Raw genomic sequence first — 22,945 nt, 5'->3', positions numbered from 1 at the left:
ATCAGAAGTAAATTCATATTGCATATTTCATTTCAGGAAGCAAAAATGCCCATTAGGTGAAATAAAAATTAAATGAAGGGATCAATAACAACAAAATACAAAAATAGATTTGACAACAGACAAAAAAACAACGGTCTCATGAATAGTCTTGTTAAAATCTAAGAAATTAAAGGTAAATTGTGAAAAAATACAGAAAATAGCTGTGACAGCTGGGGTAGTTGGAAGTCAACTGTACAGGGGGCATTTAGGAGAATACTGGGGCAGTACACTTACTGCCTAAATGGACCGTAGAATAAGGCCAAATAAAATCTTATTTACATACATACTGAGTACAGATCCTGCTTTAAAACACAAATGGATGCTTCTGTTCGGTCCAGGTCCATGGTAATACATGAGCAGCACTATGCAGCTGCGTGCGTCTGCTTAACCCCATCAGAGCTTAGAAGCACTTCAACGGTGCATCCACAAAGATACAAGGGCTGGTCAGCTTACACTGCTTACATTATGCACAACGAGGTTGGTCAAACTGATGGTCAAACTGATGGTCAAACTGATGGTCAAACTGGGGTGAATGTGTGTGTAGGAATGGCAGTACAAAGAGCGTATAGAGAGAGAGAGAGAGAGAGAGAGAGAATAGGAGAGAGAGAGAGAGAGAGAGAGAGAGAGAGAGAGAGAGAGAGAGAGAGAGAGAGAGAGAGAGAGAGAGAGAGAGAGAGAGAGAGAGAGAGAGAGAGAGAGAGAATGAACTAAGGACACAGACACAACCGTACAAAAGAGCGCACCTCATGTAAAACAGTTACAAAAACATTATAAAATATAATAAAAACAACAGTGTAAAATTATTTTAGAAAATTTGGAAAATAATATTTCCTATCACTCATCGGCATCACTTTCTTACTGGTGAGGAAAGAATGCCGATATATGAAACTGGTAAAAATGTAGAACTTTTCACTGTATCCATATGTAAGCTGCATTAAAATGGCACATTCAGCATGTTTGAGTAAGCTCCTTGATTTCTCTCTTAAATGTGAGTAAACAAGTGTGTGTGTGTGTGTGTGTGTGTAAGTGTGTGAGAATTTTGGCACAGCAAAAAGCATTCATGAATGCAACTTCTGTTGGTCTTGAATCTGGATGAGTGTATCGTGGAATGTCTAGATGGAAAAACTTAATGAATGGCATTGCATAAGGAGTGTGTGTGGGAGGCAAATGGCTCTGGAATGTGGTGTGTGTGTGTGTGTGAGAGAGAGAGAGAGTTCAGCTGGGTGGGCAGTACTTGGGGAAGAGGAACAGATCTTTGCAAAGCGAGCTGGTGAACTCTGACATCTCTTTGCAGCGATGGTGAGCTGAGCCTGGAGCATAACCTTCTCTCTCCTTTATACGGCCATTCACCTGGAGAGAGAGAGAGAGAGAGAGAGAGAGAGAGAGAAAGAAAAAATAACTCGGAGACGAATTGTGTGCATGTGTTTGTACATGAATGTACTGTGAGTGTGTGTGTGAATGTGTGACGAGGAGAGGGACCAAGCATGTTGTTGTATGTGTATGTATGTAAATATGTGTGTGTGTGTGTGTGTGTGTGAGATAGAGAGAGCGCGCAGACAGAGCAAGTACATGAGAAGGCGAGAGTGTTACCTGCACCATGATGTCAGACAGGTGTGTGTCTCTGGCGCTCTGTCGGATGGCTGTGTTGAGCTCCTGAATGTACCAGGATCCTTTCTTAGTGTTACGCATGGCCGCCGTGCCTACGAGCAGCACAGAGCACAGAGAGATGCTCACACACAGAGAGATGCTCACACACATAGAGATGCTCACACACAGAGAGATGCTCACACACATAGAGCAGCGCAGAGCACAGAGAGATGCTCACACTCCAGGAAGAGAACACCCCTCACACAGCGCCCCCCCCCCCCCCCCCCCCCTCTCCCCCCAAACACATACAAAGGCTATTCATACACACACACAAACATAGGCAAGGCTATGCGATAATCTAAGCACCACACACCCCAACCTTTGAGAGTGGCAAAGCCGCAGATCATGTCGGAGCGCTGGGGAAGCTTGATCCGGAGTCTCTCTCGTTCCCTCTCCTCTCTCTCTCTGTTCTGTCGTTCGCCTTCTTCGTCTCTCCCAGCATCCCTCTGCTCACAGCCCGGCGACTGGGTTCGCTCAGAGCCATCCAATTGGTCCACACCGTTGTCCATCTCCTCTGAAACAGGAAATACTGGGGTTATAAACCAAAATTAAGCCCATGGGTGAAAGTAATAACACACACAGAGTTGACAACGCATGGATTCCTCACGATAGTGCTGACACAATGGCATGCACACACTCACACTCACACTCACACTCACACACACACTCACACACACACTCACACACACACTCACACACACACTCACACACACACTCACACACACACACACACATCTTTGGTAAATTGTGGGCACCTCCTCTGCAGGCTTGGATGAAAAACATCTTTGGTTTGTTCTGCAGCTGGGGGCAGTGGGCGTTATTGAAGGCCTCGAACACCCAGTCCAGCTGACGGAGGGAGACGGAGGAGTGCAGAGGGAGAAGAGAAACAAATCAGCAGGTGGACGAGAAAAGCGGAGAAATGCAGAAATCCAACCGACAACAACTCAGTTCAGACTACAGAACTGCAGCCTACATCAGACAACAACTCAGTTCAGACTACAGAACTGCAGCCTACATCAGACAACAACTCAGTTCAGACTACAGAACTGCAGCCTACATCAGACAACAACTCAGTTCAGACTACAGAACTGCAGCCTACATCAGACAACAACTCAGTTCAGACTACAGAACTGCAGCCTACATCAGACAACAACTCAGTTCAGACTACAGAACTGCAGCCTACATCAGACAACAACTCAGTTCAGACTACAGAACTGCAGCCTACATCAGACAACAACTCAGTTCAGACTACAGAACTGCAGCCTACATCAGACAACAACTCAGTTCAGACTACAGAACTGCAGCCTACATCAGACAACAACTCAGTTCAGACTACAGAACCGCAGCCTACATCAGACAACAACTCAGTTCAGACTACAGAACTGCAGCCTACATCAGACAACAACTCAGTTCAGACTACAGAACTGCAGCCTACATCAGACAACAACTCAGTTCAGACTACAGAACCGCAGCCTACATCAGACAACAACTCAGTTCAGACTACAGAACCGCAGCCTACATCAGACAACAACTCAGTTCAGACTACAGAACCGCAGCCTACATCAGACAACAACTCAGTTCAGACTACAGAACTGCAGCCTACATCAGACAACAACTCAGTTCAGACTACAGAACCGCAGCCTACATCAGACAACAACTCAGTTCAGACTACAGAACCGCAGCCTACATCAGACAACAACTCAGTTCAGACTACAGAACCGCAGCCTACATCAGACAACAACTCAGTTCAGACTACAGAACCGCAGCCTACATCAGACAACATCTGCAACTGGTTTGTAAATCAAACCTACCCGATAGTCTTGCAACAAGCCTGTGCTCGTCTGTGACTAATCACAGGTCATTTCTCACCACAACACCACTCTCACATTAAGCATGTCATGACGTGACGTGCAACTGGCTACAACAACCAGCACTTGACTGTCAGCGACTGAAAAGCCATGCAATCTGAAAAGCCTATACTGTAAGAGAGAAAGAGAACCATCTACCCCCCATACCTCCAGCAGCTCTGAAAAGCCCATTAGGGAGAAAGAGAACCATCTACCCCCATACTGTACCTCCAGCAGCTTTTCATCTGCCCTCAGTCCTCCATCCCCCCCTTTCAGCTTGTCCTAACTGCAGGCAAGCATCTAACTTTCGACTCTCATTGAATGCTCTCTGTTCACACTGAATTTGTTTAAACGTGTTTCTTGTTTAACATACTGTAGTAGAACAACGCAAGCGACTGAAAGAAAATAGAAACTGGGAATTTGACAAAGTTCTGTGCAAAACATTGTGCCTGTCGCTCAATCTCGCTTGCTTTGCATGTAGTTATGACACAGTATTGTCAAAATAGGGAAATTAAACTGTGTGCCTATACATTTCAACCCGTATAGCCTACACAAACAATCTTAAATCGCGGAGATAACATTTGTTTGATAGGCAAAGTTATCAGCAGCAACATGCTTAAGAGCCTTTACAATGTAAGAACACAGCTGAGTCTCGCGGACACTAGGCCTACTCGCAGTCGCGGTTAACATTAGGCTATATTAATTCATCAACTGTGACATAAATTGTTTGCGCTGCCAGACCCCCCCCCCCCCCCCCTTGGAAATCCAAATGCCCCCTCTGTCACTGTACTCTGCAGCCGGGTCTGCTCCACCCCTACCTCCAGCAGCTCAACTCCACCTGCCCCCCTCACCCCCACCTGCCCCCCCCATCTGCCCCCCTCATCTGCCCCCCTCACCCCCACCTGCCCCCCTCACCCTCATCTGCCCCCCTCACCCTCATCTGCCCCCCCTCATCCCCACCTGCCCCCCTCACCCCCATCTGCCCCCCTCACCCCCACCTGCCCCCCTCATCTGCCCCCCTCATCCCCACCTGCCCCCCTCATCTGCCCCCCCTCACCCCCACCTGCCCCCCTCACCTCCATCTGCCCCCCTCATCTGCCCCCCTCACCCCCATCTGCCCCCCTCACCTCCATCTGCCCCCCTCATCTGCCCCCCCTCACCCCCACCTGCCCCCCTCACCTGCCCCCCTCATCTGCCCCCCTCACCTGCCCCCCTCATCTGCCCCCCTCACCCCCATCTGCCCCCCTCATCTGCCCCCCTCACCTGCCCCCCTCACCTGCCCCCCTCACCCCCTCATCTGCCCCCCTCACCTCCATCTGCCCCCCTCATCTGCCCCCCTCACCCTCATCTGCCCCCCTCACCTCCAGCAGCTCTCCGTCCGTCCCGTAGACGCCTCCCTCCTTCCCGTGGGACAGCAGACACACGGCACAACAGTCCAGCTCACGGTGCTCTGGCCGCTGGCTAAACTGCTCTATACGCTCGCGCATGCTCTAAATACACACACACACACACACACACAACACACACACACACACACACACACACACACACACACACACACACACACACACAAAAACAGAAAACAAGAGCACAATGATGCTACACATCGGCAGAGATGACCAACACCGAACACATAAGGGTATGCGATAATGTTACATGTGATACATTTCATACATAAACAAGGTCCAAATATGTCCAACTATGATCTTAAGAAAGAGATTCCGATATGACCCTGCGATTCCATTTCTACAGGTCACTAAGGTACCAGTGGTGCATTGGGACAAGTTCACACTACTATGTACCTGCGCGGTGAGGTCCTTGCGGATGTCCACACGGAAGTTCAGCTCCTCAAAGAGCTTTGTCAGCACCTCCTCATCCACCTCGCCTCCCCGCCGCGTCTCAAAATCAGACACAGACGGGTCAAAGGTCACGTTGCTAAGTACCAGGGCCAGCCCTCTGGGCGAGGACTGCATTCTGTACGCCTAGAATGTTCATAGCAAATGTTCATTCAATTTGAACATTGTATTTCAACGGCAACCTTTCCTTCAACTCCAGCGGAGAGCTACCTCTTCAAAGGCAAACAGAAAATTGTCCAAAAACATTCAACATTCGCCTACATTGGCAAATCTGAGTACACCTCAGCCGTCAAGCAGGAAGCTTATCCATGTCATTCAGTAGCATACACAAATGCTAATCATGCATGAGTGAAATTGGAATTGGGAATTAAAGACAGCGGAGGCTGGCACAAGTGGCTGTTACCTGTTGGCAGTGGGAGTCATAGAACTCCGGTGTGCATGGCTGTAAGACTGTGTTAACAGGGCAGTCGGCATCCAGACACGTTTCCATGGAATCTGAAACACATAATCAAACACAAACAGAACACAGTCAAAGCCATACTCTACACCCTCTTCTAGACAGGCCATCCACATAGATCATCTACAACTTAGGGTGCCCTCAACTTCTTAAATTCAATATCAAATTCAAGGACTTTCCAGACACAATTCCCTAAAATTCAAAGACCCAACAAGCCATGAGTTTCAGATGCAGTTCAAGGTTCCGCTAATATTTTTTATGGTGAGCATGGTGAGGCTCAGACAATAATGAATAAAGAGACAGAGGCTTGACTGTGTGAACACTGTTAACATTTCTCCATTGTGCTGTGCTACAGTGATGGTGGGTTATAAGGTCTATTGCCTCTTCCAAAACAACACAACGTGTATACATTTAAGCACTTTCAATGACCCATGTCTATAATTCTGAAAAGTAGTTTGTTGGTGCGCACATCCAAGGCAGGTGCTGGACAAAATGTGCTAGGCTATCTTGATGGGAGCAAGTGTGCGGACATTCCACCCTTTTTTCCATGTCTATAATTAAAAATAAGTCCTTGATTGAAATAGTTCTCAACATCACAAACTTTCAAGGACCTGTAGAAACCCTGAATACTATGTGTGTTCTTTCAAACAGATTTGCACCTGCCATGTGTGGTTTTAGCAAGAGTTAGTCCAGGACAGAACATCTGCGCGCTGTCAGAATATCAATTTCCACTCCGTCTGCTCATCGATATCTTTTATTAGTCTTTTCATTACGCAAACCTCCATGATACAAAAACTTCTCTTACCGGCTTACCTAACCTACAAAAAAACACAGATACACACACACACACACACACACACACACACACACACGCATCACTAAATCAATATCCACCATTACACTCTGCAGCACACACAAGGGAATCAATCATTCCCATTTACATCTTTAAGACAGCACACAGGTCGCTCATCGCAAGATCAATAGCAAACAGCTCATCACGGCACTTTATTGATCTGATAAGTGGATCATGTAAAGCTGATAGACATATAGCCCACGTACACACATGCACGTGCATAGGTGCGGGTGCATGCATACTGACTGACTGAGTTACAGTAAAGTACTCCTTACATGTAAACACATTGCATTTTTGTGGTGCTACTGCCTGTGTTGTTTTTCTTATCTGGCGCATGCATTGGCACCTTAAAAACAACAAACATTTTCACAATACTTAAAATATGAAAATAACTTAAAACACACACACAAAGGTGCCTGCTAACCACTCACTTACATCTAGTCTCCACATATTTCCTTTTGTACAAATGCAACTCCAACACAAAAAACATTTATCTGCAATACCTCAATCTTAACAGATATCTTTTAGATAATATTTCAGTAATTCTGAGGAAGTCCAAAGCTGACTACAAACAAAGCGACAACCTTCTTTTTAACCCTGCTTACATACTCCATATCATTCTTTTTAACACTGCTTACATACTCCATATCATTCTTTTTAACCCTGCTTACTGTACATACTCCATATCATTGTTTTTAACACTGCTTACATACTCAATATCATTGTTGTACTAGAAAGCACATGCTAAAAAGGTCCATATATCTCTGTTATACTGCCAAGGACATATTAAGCGGCAAGGGCCGATATCTCTATGATTCTTACCATTAGGTCTGGCCCTCTTGGCAGGCACTGGGCACTCCTGAACAGGAAGAGGCAAGCGGGTCTCAAAGCACCTCTGGGAGAGATGCAAAACCCCGTTTAGACACATATCCTCAGACACCAGTGTGCAAAAACAGCTGATGGTTTAAAAATGAAGCATAGAACATGACGCTGGCGCAAAGACAAAATAAAAACACAAAAGACTGTTGCCATGGTTTCATGACACACCCCAACAGTAGAATGCATGTTTGGGTGTGAGGGCAGCCAACATTACTGTGTGTGCAGCTCTCTGTTTATGAATGTGTGCTAATCACCGGCTTTAACCTCCTAAAAGTAGCATGTGTGTGCTTAGTGACTGAGTTGGTGTGTTCACATTCTTTGTGCAGGAATGCCAGGTGAGGTGTGTGTGTGTGTGTGTGTGTGTGTGTGTGTTTTAACCTCTTTCTCTGGGCAGCTTGTGAGGAGCTCGTACAGGTGATCCTGCTCTGTTTCCCTGAGAGCTGTGCAAAAACAGCTGAAGGCTCTTGGTCCTCGCTTGGGCAGGATGGACAGCAAATGCCAGCTTCGCTTTTGGGACGTCTCTTTACCCTTCAAGGCCAAAGACACATGCATTCAAACACACAAACTGGTGTTTAGTTTTAATTATGAATTCATTTTCACTTAATCAGAAATGTAGTTAATGACTTCTGAAAAAATGCTTGACAGACAGCTGTATGCTGTTTTCCTGTTACCCTAAGTAGCTGATAATTGATTGATATGCACACATTGGTGTACAGAACTGTTTAAACTCTACAGCCTGAGTTTAGCTCAAACTCTTCTTCGAAGCAGGCTTTTGGCACACTGAAAATGTCTAAAATTCAGATTCTCACCAGAATACTTTCTGCCATGTTTTCAGTAAGAATGTTTTCTGCCTGAAGGAACTGAACGAGTAACTCGTCCACAACCATCTCTTTGCAGAGCGCAACGGAGCGCTTCTTCAGCACCTGCTTTTCCCGTTCTTTCATACCGCACTCCCCCAACATCCTGTGAGCCTGAGAAACACGGAAAAGCAGGTCACTGTATGGACGCCAGAGGATCGAACCCACGAGATGGAGACGTAGATTACATACTGTAAAGTGGAGAGCATGAAGGAAAGTCTTGTAGGGACTCTACATCATGTCAACAACATAACTTAACTGTGTCATTATGGTATCGGTAATTCTTCAAGTTTGACTTCCAAACTAAAGCAAAACAAAAATGTTTTCCAACAAAAACATGTGCCACGGCAAAAAAACCCAATTCATCCTCACTAACTTTGTTCCATGCTACATCATGTAAATATTCAACTATGTCAGACTGTCCTGTTGAGAGGGAGTATTAAGTAACCGTATGTTATTGTAATAACGTTAACGTTAATGTATCAGCATTCCAAGATAGAAAGCTAGCTAATGGCCATTCACCCAAAGCGCTAAGTAGGACATCTTACCGTGTTGATATAGATGTTAGTTATCCAGTTGATCGGCCAATTAACTGGCGATGACTTGTACCAAAACACAAATACTGTACAGTAAATCGTTCAAGGTGTAACGTTAGCAGATTTCCGCGGTCTAACTTTAGGAACTCCCACAGATCAGTTCAATTGGCTAACTATCTAGCTAGCACACTGCCAAGATCACAACAAAAGCTGGGATGCATGCAGTAATGCTAACAGCTAAAGTAATCGACAAGAAAACTCTGGACGACACGCTACTGCTTAACTTTTTAACATAATAGTACTAGCTATCCAGCATAGATTGGTGAACATTGTCTATATCTACAGTATTGCATTAGTAGATCAAAGAACACGCCATTAAAAGTAGTTAGCCAGTTAGCTAAAATACTGCTAACTGGCTAGCTGTCAGAAACTTGAACTTGGAATGCACGAGCCATCCTTGCAAGTTGCTGTTTCACGACATCTACTGTAAATAAAATTCGTTTTATATCAGAAATAGCTGGCTTCTAACCAAAATAAATGATCCTTCTTGAAGTTAGCGTCCCTTTCAACCGACAACTTCCGCGCGTTTGGAAACATACCTCAGAGCGAATCGTAATGAGGGTAGAATAATGATTGGCATGTGTGGATGCCAAGTGAAACAACTACACTACTACCCCCGCCTACAGAAGTAGGCGTGGTGCACAAAGTTACATGGTTTTCGAATTTGAATTCGTGTAAATCATCCTGTTGGCAAAAGGTATCACCCTGATAAACGATGGATATACCAACAAACAGACAGGATAAAGACAATCAATATTGCATTTTATTGGGTAGAATGTGCATAACTCCAGTCTTCAAATGGCCGTTTTCAACATGAAATTGACCACAGTTTAATTGATGCTGCATTCAGCCTGCCTAACTGATGATGCCTTTGCTATATGAAACTGATTTGAATGATCTTTATCAGGCTTATCTCCAGCCCTCCCTCCTCTGTCCTCTCCTGCTGTCTTGCTCCCTCCTGTCACAGCAAGTGCTGTCAATAATTGATGAGCAGCACTGACTAAAGGGTAACAGGTCCACAGCTGAAAACTGTCTTGTTTATGTTTCTCTTGCTATCTTTCTTTAAAAAAATGCCTTTGGATATCTGACTGCAGGTGTGTGACTGCTTATCCATCCACTGTGCCAGTTTGCCTCCATATCAAGTGAGCACTGAGTGTGTGTATACAGGCATATGTGTACAGTAGCCTACAATCGTCACATGCACCTTTCTCTCTCTCTCCCTCTCTCTCTCTGTGTGTGGCAAACAGCGGTTTAAGCGCCCTGTCAGTCTTTTCATAGAGCAGGATAGAGGGAAGGAAGTGAATAGAGATGAGATGAGAGGCAGGCTCAGGGAGAGGAAGGAGGCAGATCAGGCAACACTGACACACGAGGGGGAGAGGAAAAGCAGGCAGCTAATACAGGCAGGTTGATTTGATGCCATTGCTGTCTAACTCGATGGCAAGTTAACTGGATACGGACATAGACACATTAACACACACACACAATTCTACACATACAGAAACTACTCTGAGTAATGGACAGAGATGGAAGGAATGAGAAGTTTTTCTCCAGAAAGAGAAGTTTCACATTTGGCGCTTATGGAGGGTGAGTTGTCATTATAATTACCATATAGTTATAGTTGAATACATGTAACAAAATGGCTTTTGAGACTCTATACGAGACTCTATTCAGAGTTATGGTTTGTATGTTTAAGATTTTGTTCATATAAACTCATTATTTTCATTGTTGATGTTTGATATTGTTATTGATTGTTATGACTATTATGCTTCATGTAGGATTTTTCAACTAAAAAAACTGTTATTTTAAACTAATTTAATGTTAATTTCTGTAAGTCACTTTGGGCAAAAGTGTGTGCAAAATACCATAACCAAATTCAAGTGTAGTCATGTTTAAGGTTTAATTACTCTTTTTGAAGGGTTGACAAATTTATTGGTGAAAATGAGTCCTGGTAAGTAACATTCCTTTTCAGATAATGCAGTGTTTGATTGTTTTTGTTATGAGGTTCATGCAGTGTCCTATTTGAACTGAGATTGGTATAACGTGTAACATTATCCATATTTTGAGTGTGTATGTTCTCAAGACTGAGTCTACCCGTTATAGCAGTCCAGAATCCGTGGAACACAATATTGTGGATGTCTTGGACACACTACCCAGTGAGACCAAACCAGTTTTAGCAGCCACTTCAACACAGAAGGTAAAAAGTCCTACACACCAACGTTTACATTTCTTTAGTCCCCATGTATACATTGATTTGCAAAATGTCTTCAGCTATGAGGTTTCTACACAGGGGCAAGCTGTACATGGGAATGCATTTCTTTTCTTCATTCTTCTGTCTAATAAAAACATTGTGATTCATTGGGCTATTGGGCAGTGTGGTTAATACCTTATACACTGCAAATGACTATGTGGGTTTTTTCCTTTCACTTTCTCTCTTGGAGGTGACAGAACTTTTTGAGATCATTGCAAAGCTACAGGTATGATTGTTATAATTTTAGTGGAAGTATGTTTTATTTGGTGTATGGTGTTGTACAATGGTGTGTGTGTGTGTGTGTGTGTGCGTGCGTGCGTGTGTGTGCGTGTGTATGTGTGTGTGTCTAATGGCAGTTTCTCCCTGTGCCGTTGCAGGGCAGTAGGCTGGATGAACAGCGGTGTGAGTTTCCAACTTCTCTCAGGGTAAGAATGCATGGAATCGTGTTTCTTGGGTCCTGAAAGACTGTGTGTGTGTGTGTGTGTGACGGTGACCTTCACGCTTCATAGGCGACTGCATGTAAGACACACACACACACACAGACAGACCCACTGTGGATGGCACAAGAGAGATTGCTTTGGAAAATGAAAAGCATGTATAATAAACACACATCTACCTGCAGAGCCTTACAGACATAAACAATCAGCTGTTCCCTCCATGACTTCAATGGACAACCAACATGAATCTGTCTGAAACGCCACACAATAGACAAGGGTATGATCTGCACCAAGATAAAGTGCCTCAGATTGAAGTTAATCTTTATTATTGGATCACAGTGCAAAGGGTTTGTCAGACAGACAGAAATATAGTTTCCACAAAACAAGTGCATGAATTTATGCATGACAACCCTGAATGCACTGACCTGGATGTCCTTACTCCTCTTGCTTGTTTCTGACTGCAGCTACTGAGAATAGGAGGTGCCTTACCACTCCTCCTGCCTCCCAAGTCCGGGGGTTACTGGGTTGACCCCCCCTTGCAGAGGTGTGTTGAGACCAGTCCCACGTGTTCCCAGAATGCATTTGGCCTGGAGAGCTACGACATCATGGAGAGGGACAATGAGGCGAAGATCTACCAGCAGTTTTTCAGGCACAGAGTCAGTCAGATTTTTAAAGTTCTGAGTTCAAAGTTCAAAGTTTGCCATGGTTTCACAGAGTCTGCGTGGGCCCAAGTTTTCTTGCTATTGGTGATGAATGTTCCTGTCTCTGTTTCATCTCTTCTCTCAGTACCATCACTCATTCACAGCTTCAGACAGCTCCATGGGACCCCTCGTCCTGTCTGTGTGTCTAGAGGAGGAAGAGAAGCGGCTCCGGGTCATCTTGAGGTTTCAGTCACACATGAGTGAATACCAGATACAGTGGACTTAACTGCCACAAATCATCAGGATTACACTTTCAGTCACACATGAGTGAATACCATATACAGTGGACTTAACTGCCACAAATCATTTATTTGTGTAATATTAGAACTACTCTTTTACAGAAAGTCCGTTAGATTCTTTTACAGAGCTGTTGTGTCTCCCTTATGCCCAGACTGAAAGAATGTTCTTTGCATGGAACCTTCTCGGTGTCACTGTTCCAGCAGCTGCCCACAGCTGTGGAGTTGGCCAGGGTAATGAATTTATCTGCTATAGGAGTTGGCCAGGGTAATGAATTTATCTGCTATAGGAGTTGGTCAGAGTAATGAATTTATCTGCTATAGGGTCACACAAATGGGAAATGGTTTTGTGAACCAACCTGATGATTTACAAAATGTGGAACTGTTCCAATCGACAGAACTGTTTGTTTAAAAAAACATCTTAGAACAACTATATTAAACATTTCACAGAATAAACATTTAGGGTTCTTAGTGCTTAGGCATATCTGTGTGGTCTGAGTACCTTAGGGCTATTCATAGAAAGGCACCTTGTGTTAATTGCAACTGAAGTTAAAACTCTCTAAATCAAAACATATTTGACTATCTGCAACCTGTACCAATACTGTTACAGAGGCACTATTACATATACATCAATATCATATTTCAACCACTCTCTTCATGTTATGTCCTGTGATTTTTACTGTCCAGATGCTTTGTGAGAATGTGACCGTGTCCAGATTTGAAACAGTCAGCTACCTGAAGGTACAAACTCTGGCTTACCCTTGATATAAAGTAAAGACACCATAGCTCTTTTCGACTTATGTGTTTCCCAAAAGCATCATTGGACCATTACTTTCATTATTTGAGAGATTATTATTTTGTATTATGGTTGGAGCACAGTAACGCTATAGTGAAACATAAACCTAATTGTTTCTCACTGCCACTGATCAGACGTGTTCATTTGCTTATGTTTGTTCCCCCTCTACCCGCAGGCCCCAGAACTCATCACTGCATTTGATGAGCACAGGGTGTCTCATAACTTCAAGTTTGGCATCTTATATCAGAAGGAAGGGCAGGTGTGTAAGACCATAGATATGAGAAAGCTAGATACCGCATTGTCTGTTGAGTTCTATTAGGTGGCATACGTGAACGCGGCCGCCATATTGCTGGGGGCAAACACCTTACTGTCTATGAGCAACACTTGGCGGCAAACACCTACTGTCTATGGGCAACACTTGGGGGCAAACACCTACTGTCTATGGGCAACACTTGGGGGCAAACACCTACTGTCTATGGGCAACACTTGGGGGCAAACAGAGACACCTGTGTGATGTCCAATCAGAGACACCTGTGTGATGTCCAATCAGAGACACCTGTGTGATGTCCAATCAGAGACACCTGTTTCTCCGTTGGCCTCCAGTGATTGTTGCCCCCACCAAGATGGCGGCGCTACAGTATACGTTCTGGAGCCCAATGCGGTATCTACAGTATGCGTGAGACCATCCTCTCCACTATCATCAAACGACAGTCCACATCATGTCTCATATGCTTTCTGTTTCACAACCTCTCAACTTCCCCTCTCGATCTGTGTCCACTCATGTTCCTCTTCTGGTACAGCTGACGGAGGAGGATATTTTTAGCAACAACATGGAGAGTGAGGAGTTTGTGGACTTCCTCTCGATTCTCGGACAGACAGTGAAGCTGAGGGGATTCACAGGGTGAGCACTGTTGCATGCATCAGCTGGAAGATGAATCAAGATGAGCTGTCTGCTTGCGTTGCCAAAATGTGTTGATGAAGACATCACAGGGAGTCTATGATTGTACTGACCTTTTAACCTGGTTCAGTTGTGATCTCTTTTCAAAGCTCCTGGTTCAGTTGTGATCTCTTTTCAAAGCTCCTGGTTCAGTTGTGATCTCTTTTCAAAGCTCTTGCTCTCCTGTGTCCTTCCCTCTCTGTTCCTTCTTTCTTCAGATTCCGAGGAGGCTTGGATGTGTCACATGGGCAGACAGGAAGTGAGGCGGTGTTTACTTCCTTTCATGGGAGGGAGATCATGTTCCACGTGGCCACCAAACTGCCATTCACAAACGGAGATGTGCAGCAGGTAGCATTAGCATTAGAGATGTGCAGCAGGTAGCATTAGCATTAGAGATTTGCAGCAGGTAGCATTAGCATTAGAGATTTGCAGCAGGTAGCATTAGCATTAGAGATGTGCAGCAGGTAGCATTAGCATTAGAGATGTGCAGCAGGTAGCATTAGCATTAGAGATTTGCAGCAGGTAGGATTAGCATTAGAGATGTGCAGCAGGTAGAATTAGCATTAGAGTTGTGCAGCAGGTAGCATTAAACACAGCAACACTCCTCCACCTACAGCTCATCACAGCAGCCTGCCACAGTGGGAGATGTGTCTGACCTCTGAGTTCGAACAGAAATGAATGTTTCTGCTGTTTAATGTAAAATGAATGGGAATTTGTTATGATATTGTGTCTTGTGTGTCTCCTTATTGACAGTATGGTTTTGTTTCTTTCTCTCTCATTCTTCTTTCCTTCAGTTGCAGAGAAAGAGGCACATTGGGAATGATATTGTCGCTCTGGTCTACCAGGAGGGAAACACACCGTTCATCCCAGATGTGATCAGCTCCCACTTCCTTCACTGTTTCATCGCTGTGAGGAGGGTGAAGCGAGGCCCAGAGGGGAGGGGAGAAGACGGGGGGGCCTTCCAGGTGAGCCAATGGGCTCCTCTAACGAGACCTGTCAAATACGGTTAAAGGAGAACTCTGGTATTTTACCTTATGGTATTTTTACATTCCTCTGGGCTTTAAATGTTTATATTGGGCATAATGGAATGGCATTGGTCCAGTATTGGCTTCGTCTACCTTGAAAAAGCTGTCCAGTGGAAATGTAGGAGAAAATCCAGGAGAAAAGGTCTATTTTTTCCATTGTCTGGGTTCAAAATGTAATTTGTATTGTACATGGAGAGGATCCCACAGAAAAAAACACCTGAAAAGCTAGTTCATGCCAGTCATATGTTTTCTTCTGTTATAGAATGTTCTCTCCGGCCAACAGGTAGCGGTCACTGCACGAGAGGACGTTTTCTTCTGTTATAAAATGTTCTCTCGGGCCAACAGGTAGCGGTCACTGCACGAGAGGACGTTTTCTTCTGTTATAAAATGTTCTCTCCGGCCAACAGGTAGCGGTCACTGCACGAGAGGACGTCCCACCCTTTGGCCCACCGCTTCCATCTCCACCTGTTTTCACCGAGGTAGCAGAGAAGCACAAAACCAATATTTTCTTCAAAAGTATTTACAATCAGCAAAGTGTAGATATCCGCTCACACATATTGCACCCATCTCTCTCTCTTCACATCTACAGTACAGTGCAACCGGAAAGTTTTCAGACCGTTTCAAGTTTTCCACATTTTGTTATGTTTCAGACTCGTCTTAAAAATGATTCAGTTATTTATTTATTTTCGCATCAATTCACACACAATGCTCAAATACTCTAGCCTGGCTAATGTCAGACCTCATCTCATTGAGATGGAGTCTGGGAACTGCAAGTTCATTTTCTTGTAGTTGAAACATGGTTTACGAATGCCCAGAGCCGTTTATTGGGCGCTACGAATGCGTCAAATCAAATGCGTCTGTACGTAGCTCATAACCGCTTCGGTGTGTCGTCATCGTCTTGCTGTCCCCCCTCCGTGATTGTTTTCTTCGTTGAGGTGAAAACGTAGTCCATGGAATCCAGGCTGCCTAGCAGCGTGAATAAAATCGCGCGCAAGGCAGCATGGGAAAACCCAGGCTACCCATACTCATAGTGACATTGGGTCCTTGGTTACCTGTCTGACCAAGGCTTTTCATCCCGGATTACTCAGTTTGGATGAGTGGAGCCTGATTTAGGAAGACTGTTGGTTGTTCTAAACTTTTCCATTTGAGAATTATGGATACTACAGTGATCTTGGCCACTTTCAATGCTGCAGAAATGTTCTTGTATACTTCCTTTCTTGTATCCATCTGTGTCTTCACACAACCCTGTCTCGCAGGTCTATGGACAATTCTCTCGACCTTGTGGCTTGGTTTTCACTCAGACATACGCCATCAACTGTGAGACCTTATATAAAGAGATATGTGCCTCCAATGGACTCCAATCAAGTTGTAGAAGCATCGCAAGGACCATTGATAGGTTGCACCAGAGCTCAATTGCAAGCGTCATATCAAAGGGTCTGAATACTTATGTAAATAAGATATTTCAGTCTTTTATTTTTTATAAATTTACAAAACATTCCAAACACCTGTTTTGTGCAGTATTGGAGTATTGTGTGTAGATTGATGAGAGAATGAAAATGAATTGAATGTACTGTATTTTATGTTGAGTCTGAAACACAACAAAATGTGAAAAACTTGAAAGGGTCTCATGATTATACATGATCTATGATTATATATATCGATCTATCACACATACAGTATGCACACACACTTTCTCCCTTTGTCTTTCTCAGGGCTCAGTTCTAAGAGAGTTCCTCTTGACCAAACTCATCAATGCGGAGATCTCCTCCTATAAGGCTGACAGGTTCAGCAGATTAGAGGTAAGTACCTCTGCAGGAGAGGAACTGTAATCAACATACCACATCCTAAAGTGCTTTAACTGGCATTATAGCCCTCTGCACTTCTAATGCATTCTAATGCACTTCTAACACACAGGCAATTCAGTGTGGTTTGAAAATGCATCATGTATTATGTAGCACTATGCACAGTATGTAACGTATACACCAGTGTGTGGTTTATTGTTTTAAAGTGTGTGACATCTCTATAACAGACCAGTTATGTGTATTATGGTAAATTTTAGCTTCATTAAATTCTGTCAAATGCTCATTGGCCTGTATTGTAACCATCCGTTTTACTTGTAAAAAGGGCTTGCATGTGTTTACCTTTTATGCTCTATTTATGTTCAATTTCAGTTCTTTTAGACTGGATTGAACCATTCCTATCATAATAAACACTGCTAAAACGTGGACAATATTACATTCTTTCTCACCCAGCCTCTCCCTTTCTGTAGCTGCGCACCCGCTCCTCACTCTTAGTGGGGTTGCATTCTGAACTGTCCACCCGCTCCCAGTGTATGCTGGGAGAGCCACCGCCACCTACTCTCTCCGTCAGCGAGGGAGGCAAAGGTGCCCCAGAGGGAGGTGGGGGTTTCATCGAAAACTTCAAGGTGACTACATCAACATTCAATTCCCATGCGTTTTTATCCAATAGTTGTGAGAAAATTCTCTATTATGTCAGACGTTACTCCATTTATACTAAGTGTTGATAGCCTTTTTGATCATTCATTCTGACACTAAATTATTCTGATGGTGAATATTTCAGTGTCATTAATACAAAATGCTGTGACCTTTGGTGTTAAATTGGCAAAGTAATGCTGCTGTGTCGTTGGGGGAGGGCATTTAAGAGCAGGATGCCACCCTTGAGCTTTAGTGCCACCCTTGAGTGTTAATCTGCCTCTCCCCGCAGAGAGCGATCAGGGTCCGGAGTCACTCCTTCGACACCCTGGGAACACCAAAGAGGGCTGGTGGTCCTGCGCCCACCAAATCTAAGGTACGAAAAGATTAGATTAGACATTATTGCCAGTTATCAGAGCCCAGGTACCTACATAAGAATGGTATTAGATTAGATTAGACATTATTGCCAGTTATCAGAGCCCAGGTACCTACATAAGAATGGTATTAGATTAGATTAAACTTTATTGCCAGTTATCAGAGCCCAGGTACCTACATAAGAATGGTATTAGATTTGATTAAACTTTATTGCCAGTTATCAGAGCCCAGGTACCTACATAAGAATGGTATTAGATTAGATTAAACTTTATTGCCAGTTATCAGAGCCCAGGTACCTACATAAGAATGGTATTAGATTAGATTAGACTTTATTAGTTATCAGAGCCCAGGTACCTACATAAGAATGGTATTAGATTAGATTAGACTTTATTAGTTATCAGAGCCCAGGTACCTACATAAGAATGGTATTAGATTAGATTAAACTTTATTAGTTATCAGAGCCCAGGTACCTACATAAGAATGGTATTAGATTAGATTAGACTTTATTAGTTATCAGAGCTCAGGTACAGGGCCAGTGAAATGCAGTTGACATCCAACCAGAAGTGCAAAGAAGCATTAAATACCAAAGTGCCGGTTGAGTACAGTATTCTGTGCAGTTATGACGATAGAGATGTACAACAGTGTATAGTTAGATAAATAGAGGTTTTCCAGCTGTCATGTCTACAGTGACAGATAAGGAGTGTAGAGGGTTATGTAGAGTTTTAATAGACATTCTATATAAATGATTGATATATATCATATCAATATATATATATATATATATATATATATATGTTGCACAGGTTTATGGGCAGGGCAGGTTATGGAATATAAAAATAAATACATTTATTACACGGCTCTTCACAAGACAAGTAGAGCGCTCCATTGGCTTGAATGGGATTTCCCAAAGTTCTACGGTAAAATATATTCATGTGATTACCGCTGCAAACATATAATTACCGCTGTCAATGGCAACGGGTTTTGTGCTTCTGATACGTCTTTCAAATCACTACACAAGGACTGGAACTATTTGTTTCTCAGCAAATGCCACGATGAACGGTAACAAATAGGCTAGGCTATGTAGGCTAAAGTGATATTGTGGGGAGTTTATTATTTCGTTTTGGCAAGTAGCCGTGTAATAAGCGGGATAATGTATAGAACGCCGGTCATTACTGGGAAAATAAGTCCCTTCAGGGCGGAACAAGACCCCTCCACTGCGCGCCGGGGTCCGGTTCGCCCTGTCGGGACTTATTTTCCCAGTAATGACCGGCGTTCTATACATTATCCCTTACATATTGTGAAGTTGTTATTGTGGTTGTCATAGCTGTTAAATGTGCCTTCAAAGTATACTTTAATGTGGACTCACATTCCCAAAATTCTTGTGAAGCCAGGCTCTATTTAACAACCTGGGCAGCATTACAGAGACATTGGCCTCTGAAGGTTTTCATCGAGCTTCGGCCTTTAACCTATCAGAAGCTCAGAAGAGCTCAAAGACAGGGCCTGGGAACTCGTGGATGCAGGTGATTGCCTGGTCAGGGCAGGGTGATGGTGTGTTTGCAGGTGATTGCCTGGTCGGGGCAGGGTGATGGTGTGTTTGCAGGTGATTGCCTGGTCGGAGCAAGGAGAGGCAGGGTGACGGTGTGTTTGGTTGGTGCTGCGGTGTCTTTGTAGGGGTAACTAGCTTGATGGGAAAGGGTTAGGTACTGCTGCTTTAAATCCATCAGCAATTGTGAGATGTAAGAGATAAATTCACGCAAAACTGACAATCCTATGATAAATTAAACGATTTAAACTAGTGCCAGACATAGTATTTGAATTTAAACAATCACATCATAAATTTATGATTATTTAAATACCATTGTTCTCCTTTCAGACGAACACATCAGAAAAGGACATAGACAGGTAAGATGTTCAAATGACTTCTATTCAGTTTCACAAACCTCAGGGTCTCTTATTATAACACAGATTACATTAAAAACATTTTATTACAGTGAACCAAGCCAAAGTTCAACAGGAACTGCTCCTCAGCTCACCGACAGCCTCCTATCTCCTGGGCAGACTAGCCCTCAAGAGGAAACATAGAGAGGAAGCACGAGCTCTGCCCATGAAGAGTACAGATACATTTATGTAAAGATGCATAACCTGGAAGAGATTAAACTTGACCGTAGGCACTGGACTGAAAGGATCTTATGGAGGTGTAACCTGTTGGACTCTCTATTTATGTCTGAGTAACTGTAAGCTATGTTTTTAGAAGCCTACCTACCTGCACTCTGTGAATAACTTATCTTCCTGTAAACTGAAACCGAGGAATGAAGTGCTTTTTGAGCACTCTTCAAGTGCAATATCACTTTATGGTTGTTGGTGAATATTAAGTGTTGTTGGTGAATATTAAGTTGGATGAAGATACAGCCATGTCGTGTTATTGTAATAAAGTATAAATATATGGCTATTGTGTACCCTTTTTTCAATTAGAAATTCCATATTTCACACATCAAAACACCCACACCCACACACTCACCCACATATGTACAGAAAGAAATACATCTCACACATCATCATCATTCATACTGTAACAAACACTCTCTCATCATTCCTGCAAGCATATTTATAACCAGAAACATAAAAACGCAACTCGCCCAATCTCACACTAAGTGAATAATACATAGTGTTAATGTGGATAAAGTGCTGAGTATTGTAAACTGCATCATTAAAAAAGGTTAGCTTCATTTAAGCTAATTATCCCCCCCTGAAATGAGTCCAACAAGTGTGGTGTCGCCTGCAAACCTTATGATGGTGGTGCTAGGGTGGTGTGGGAGGGATCAACACTGCCTGGACAAAAAAATGATCTTAACACACTTATATTTAACCAGCATGCATTGTGTTCAACCCAGCATGCATCACGTTCAGTCAGATGTGCGCAGCGCTGCACCAAGTCATGTGGGTGGGTTCAAAGACTCCAAAATCTGACATGATCGGGCCTCAGGTCAAAGAAGTTTCAGAAAGTCGACAAAAAGCACTTATTTTACTCATACGTTATGTTTATTTCTGTTACTGTGTCATTGTGACCACAGTGGCCTATTAATATCTGGTTGCAGGCAGGTGTATAATCTGGTTTTCTAGCTACTTGGTTTAGAATCATGGGTCATCTCTGGGTAACTTGGAGTGGTGAGCGGCAGCAAGTTTTTAAATGCATTTACGCGTAGGACAATGTAACAACATGATGACAGTCATGGTAATATTTTTTTACGATAGAGGCTTACAGTGCCTAAAAAAAGTCTTCAGCCACATGCTAAAGTTGACTAAAAAGAGGAATAAAAAAAAAATCATCTTTTGGAAATGGATCATATTGCCTTAAAAATCCAACCTTTAAGGACACCAGTTTTCTTTGTGAATGAATAATGTATTGTACATTTGTGAATGAATAAGAAACATGCCTTTTAGCCTGTAGCTGCTGGTGTGTTTAGAATTAAAACGCACTAGTCATGTCTGGTAATACTCTTGGACTTCCTTAAGCCGACCCTCATCAACTTGTGATGTCATCATAATTGATTCGGCCGCCATGTTGGATTTAATCAAAAACACGTACAAGTTTTCGCAGGTCACAAATTTCAGCTGATCCTCACCAAAATTGGTAGAGACCATCTTCAGACCATGCCTTATCAGTGCATTGCTTTCTGGAACAATTGACAGAAGCATTGGCCTGTAACAGCCAATCAAAAATTGCAGCGAAGCCGCCAAACAGGAAGTAAGCTCATATCTCAGCAACGCTTTCATGTATCAAAACCAAACTTAGTACATGTACCTCAGACCCCATCGGGAGGACGCTCAAGAAATTTGGTGACCTTTGACCTCTAGGGGGCTCTGTAATTAACAAAAATGCATTTTGGCCAGTAGTTGATGTGCATTATTCTGCAATGGAAGTCAATGGCCGCCCATAGAACCGTCTGGTAAAACGTTATACAATTTTGCACACTGATTGGGGACAGTCCAATAATTAATTTCACCAAGTTTCATGCCGGCACCTCAAGCGCTCTAGTGCCACCAACAGGCCAAAGTTGGACGTGTGTTCACAGACGTAACTTTTGACCCGTTGACCCGAATGTCAAAATGAGGCATCATTGGAATCCTTGGGCCAAGACGAGTTCAACACACCCTATGATGTCAATTTTTGACCTCTATGTTTAAATCACAGCAAGTGTGATCATATCTCAGTCGATCTTTTATTTTTGATGTGAAACTGATGACAGCAGGTTCCATCCAGTTCATTGTAATGCGTGCGTGCAACAGTGAGGCGGGGTGGGACGGGCAGGGACGATTGCGGCTGTGGGCTGGCTGGGGGAGGGGGCGGCGACACTCAGCCCTGGTTCAGCCCCACAAAATCAGTTATGTTTTGATGTGAAACTTGACCTTGTAACTCAGCCAATCTTGGGTTGTTTGGCATGGAACTTGCTGTGACTGCTTAATGCTATATATCTGATGCAACGGCATTGAGTTACATGGCAAATCTGGCCTGCTGAACTGGCTGCTTGGCCCCCTCATTGCTGCTTGCAGCTATATTTGGGGGCCAAGCAGCGAAGCTGCGAGACAACCCACAGTGATTCTACGTTTTCTTATTATTATAACGAAACGCTCATTTGCCATTGAACCATACAGTGAAGTTGGGAAATTTGGCACATTGATTCGGTACAGTAATATGATTAATTTCACTAAGTTTCATGTCAAGTGCT

At 43.5% G+C, this 22,945-nt stretch overlaps 2 protein-coding genes across 8 annotated transcripts; one reads left to right on the top strand and one right to left on the bottom strand.

Annotated features, from left to right (window-relative positions):
* Positions 1-12: 12 nt before the first annotated feature.
* On the bottom strand, positions 13-9,554 carry casp2 (caspase 2, apoptosis-related cysteine peptidase). 3 transcript variants are annotated; one of them, XM_042108155.1, is made up of 11 exons: positions 8,984-9,551; positions 8,388-8,549; positions 7,957-8,106; positions 7,522-7,594; positions 5,793-5,884; positions 5,336-5,515; positions 4,895-5,023; positions 2,442-2,532; positions 2,000-2,200; positions 1,630-1,739; positions 13-1,389 (listed from the first exon to the last, which is right to left on the bottom strand). In XM_042108155.1, the coding sequence occupies exons 2-11, from the start codon at positions 8,538-8,540 to the stop codon at positions 1,255-1,257; spliced, it is 1,314 nt and encodes a 437-aa protein (XP_041964089.1). In that variant the 5' UTR covers positions 8,541-8,549; positions 8,984-9,551; the 3' UTR covers positions 13-1,254. The 3 variants fall into 3 exon arrangements, with proteins under 3 accessions (XP_041964089.1, XP_041964090.1, XP_041964091.1); XM_042108156.1 differs by having other exon boundaries at positions 2,006-2,200; XM_042108157.1 differs by lacking the exon at positions 4,895-5,023 and having other exon boundaries at positions 8,984-9,554.
* Positions 8,560-20,651, top strand: si:ch1073-90m23.1 (rap1 GTPase-activating protein 2). Of its 5 annotated transcripts, XM_042108131.1 has the most exons (21): positions 8,560-8,614; positions 10,279-10,615; positions 10,947-10,979; positions 11,132-11,225; positions 11,470-11,505; positions 11,657-11,704; positions 12,181-12,372; positions 12,503-12,600; positions 12,809-12,887; positions 13,341-13,394; positions 13,625-13,708; positions 14,250-14,350; positions 14,605-14,734; positions 15,181-15,351; positions 15,819-15,890; positions 17,124-17,210; positions 17,681-17,836; positions 18,136-18,219; positions 19,610-19,738; positions 20,092-20,120; positions 20,210-20,651. In XM_042108131.1, exons 2-21 carry the CDS (start codon positions 10,545-10,547, stop codon positions 20,298-20,300), a joined length of 1,839 nt encoding a protein of 612 aa, XP_041964065.1. In that variant the 5' UTR covers positions 8,560-8,614; positions 10,279-10,544; the 3' UTR covers positions 20,301-20,651. The 5 variants fall into 5 exon arrangements, with proteins under 5 accessions (XP_041964065.1, XP_041964066.1, XP_041964067.1 ...); XM_042108132.1 differs by lacking the exon at positions 8,560-8,614 and having other exon boundaries at positions 9,726-10,615; positions 11,135-11,225; XM_042108133.1 differs by lacking the exons at positions 8,560-8,614; positions 11,470-11,505 and having other exon boundaries at positions 9,726-10,615.
* Positions 20,652-22,945: the final 2,294 nt, after the last annotated feature.

This window comes from Alosa sapidissima, chromosome 10, assembly GCF_018492685.1.
Source record: "Alosa sapidissima isolate fAloSap1 chromosome 10, fAloSap1.pri, whole genome shotgun sequence".
Lineage (NCBI taxonomy): Eukaryota > Metazoa > Chordata > Actinopteri > Clupeiformes > Clupeidae > Alosa > Alosa sapidissima.
The sequence above is the reverse complement of the archived record's forward strand: the minus strand, read 5'-3'. Positions and strand labels throughout refer to the sequence as shown.

Excerpts from the sequence above, each read along its gene's own strand:
- casp2 (XM_042108155.1), bottom strand. The coding sequence starts at position 8,540 with ATGTTGGGGGAGTGCGGTATGAAAGAACGGGAAAAGCAGGTGCTGAAG. Across the intron at positions 8,107-8,387 it reads ACATGGCAGAAAGTATTCTG|GGTAAAGAGACGTCCCAAAA; the intron begins GTGAGAATCTGA and ends TTGGCCTTGAAG. Across the intron at positions 2,533-4,894 it reads CGGACGGAGAGCTGCTGGAG|CTGGACTGGGTGTTCGAGGC; the intron begins GTGAGGGGGGCA and ends TCCCTCCGTCAG.
- si:ch1073-90m23.1 (XM_042108131.1), top strand. The coding sequence starts at position 10,545 with ATGGACAGAGATGGAAGGAATGAGAAGTTTTTCTCCAGAAAGAGAAGT. Across the intron at positions 14,735-15,180 it reads CAAACGGAGATGTGCAGCAG|TTGCAGAGAAAGAGGCACAT; the intron begins GTAGCATTAGCA and ends TCTTTCCTTCAG. Across the intron at positions 18,220-19,609 it reads CTGCGCCCACCAAATCTAAG|GCTCTATTTAACAACCTGGG; the intron begins GTACGAAAAGAT and ends TTGTGAAGCCAG.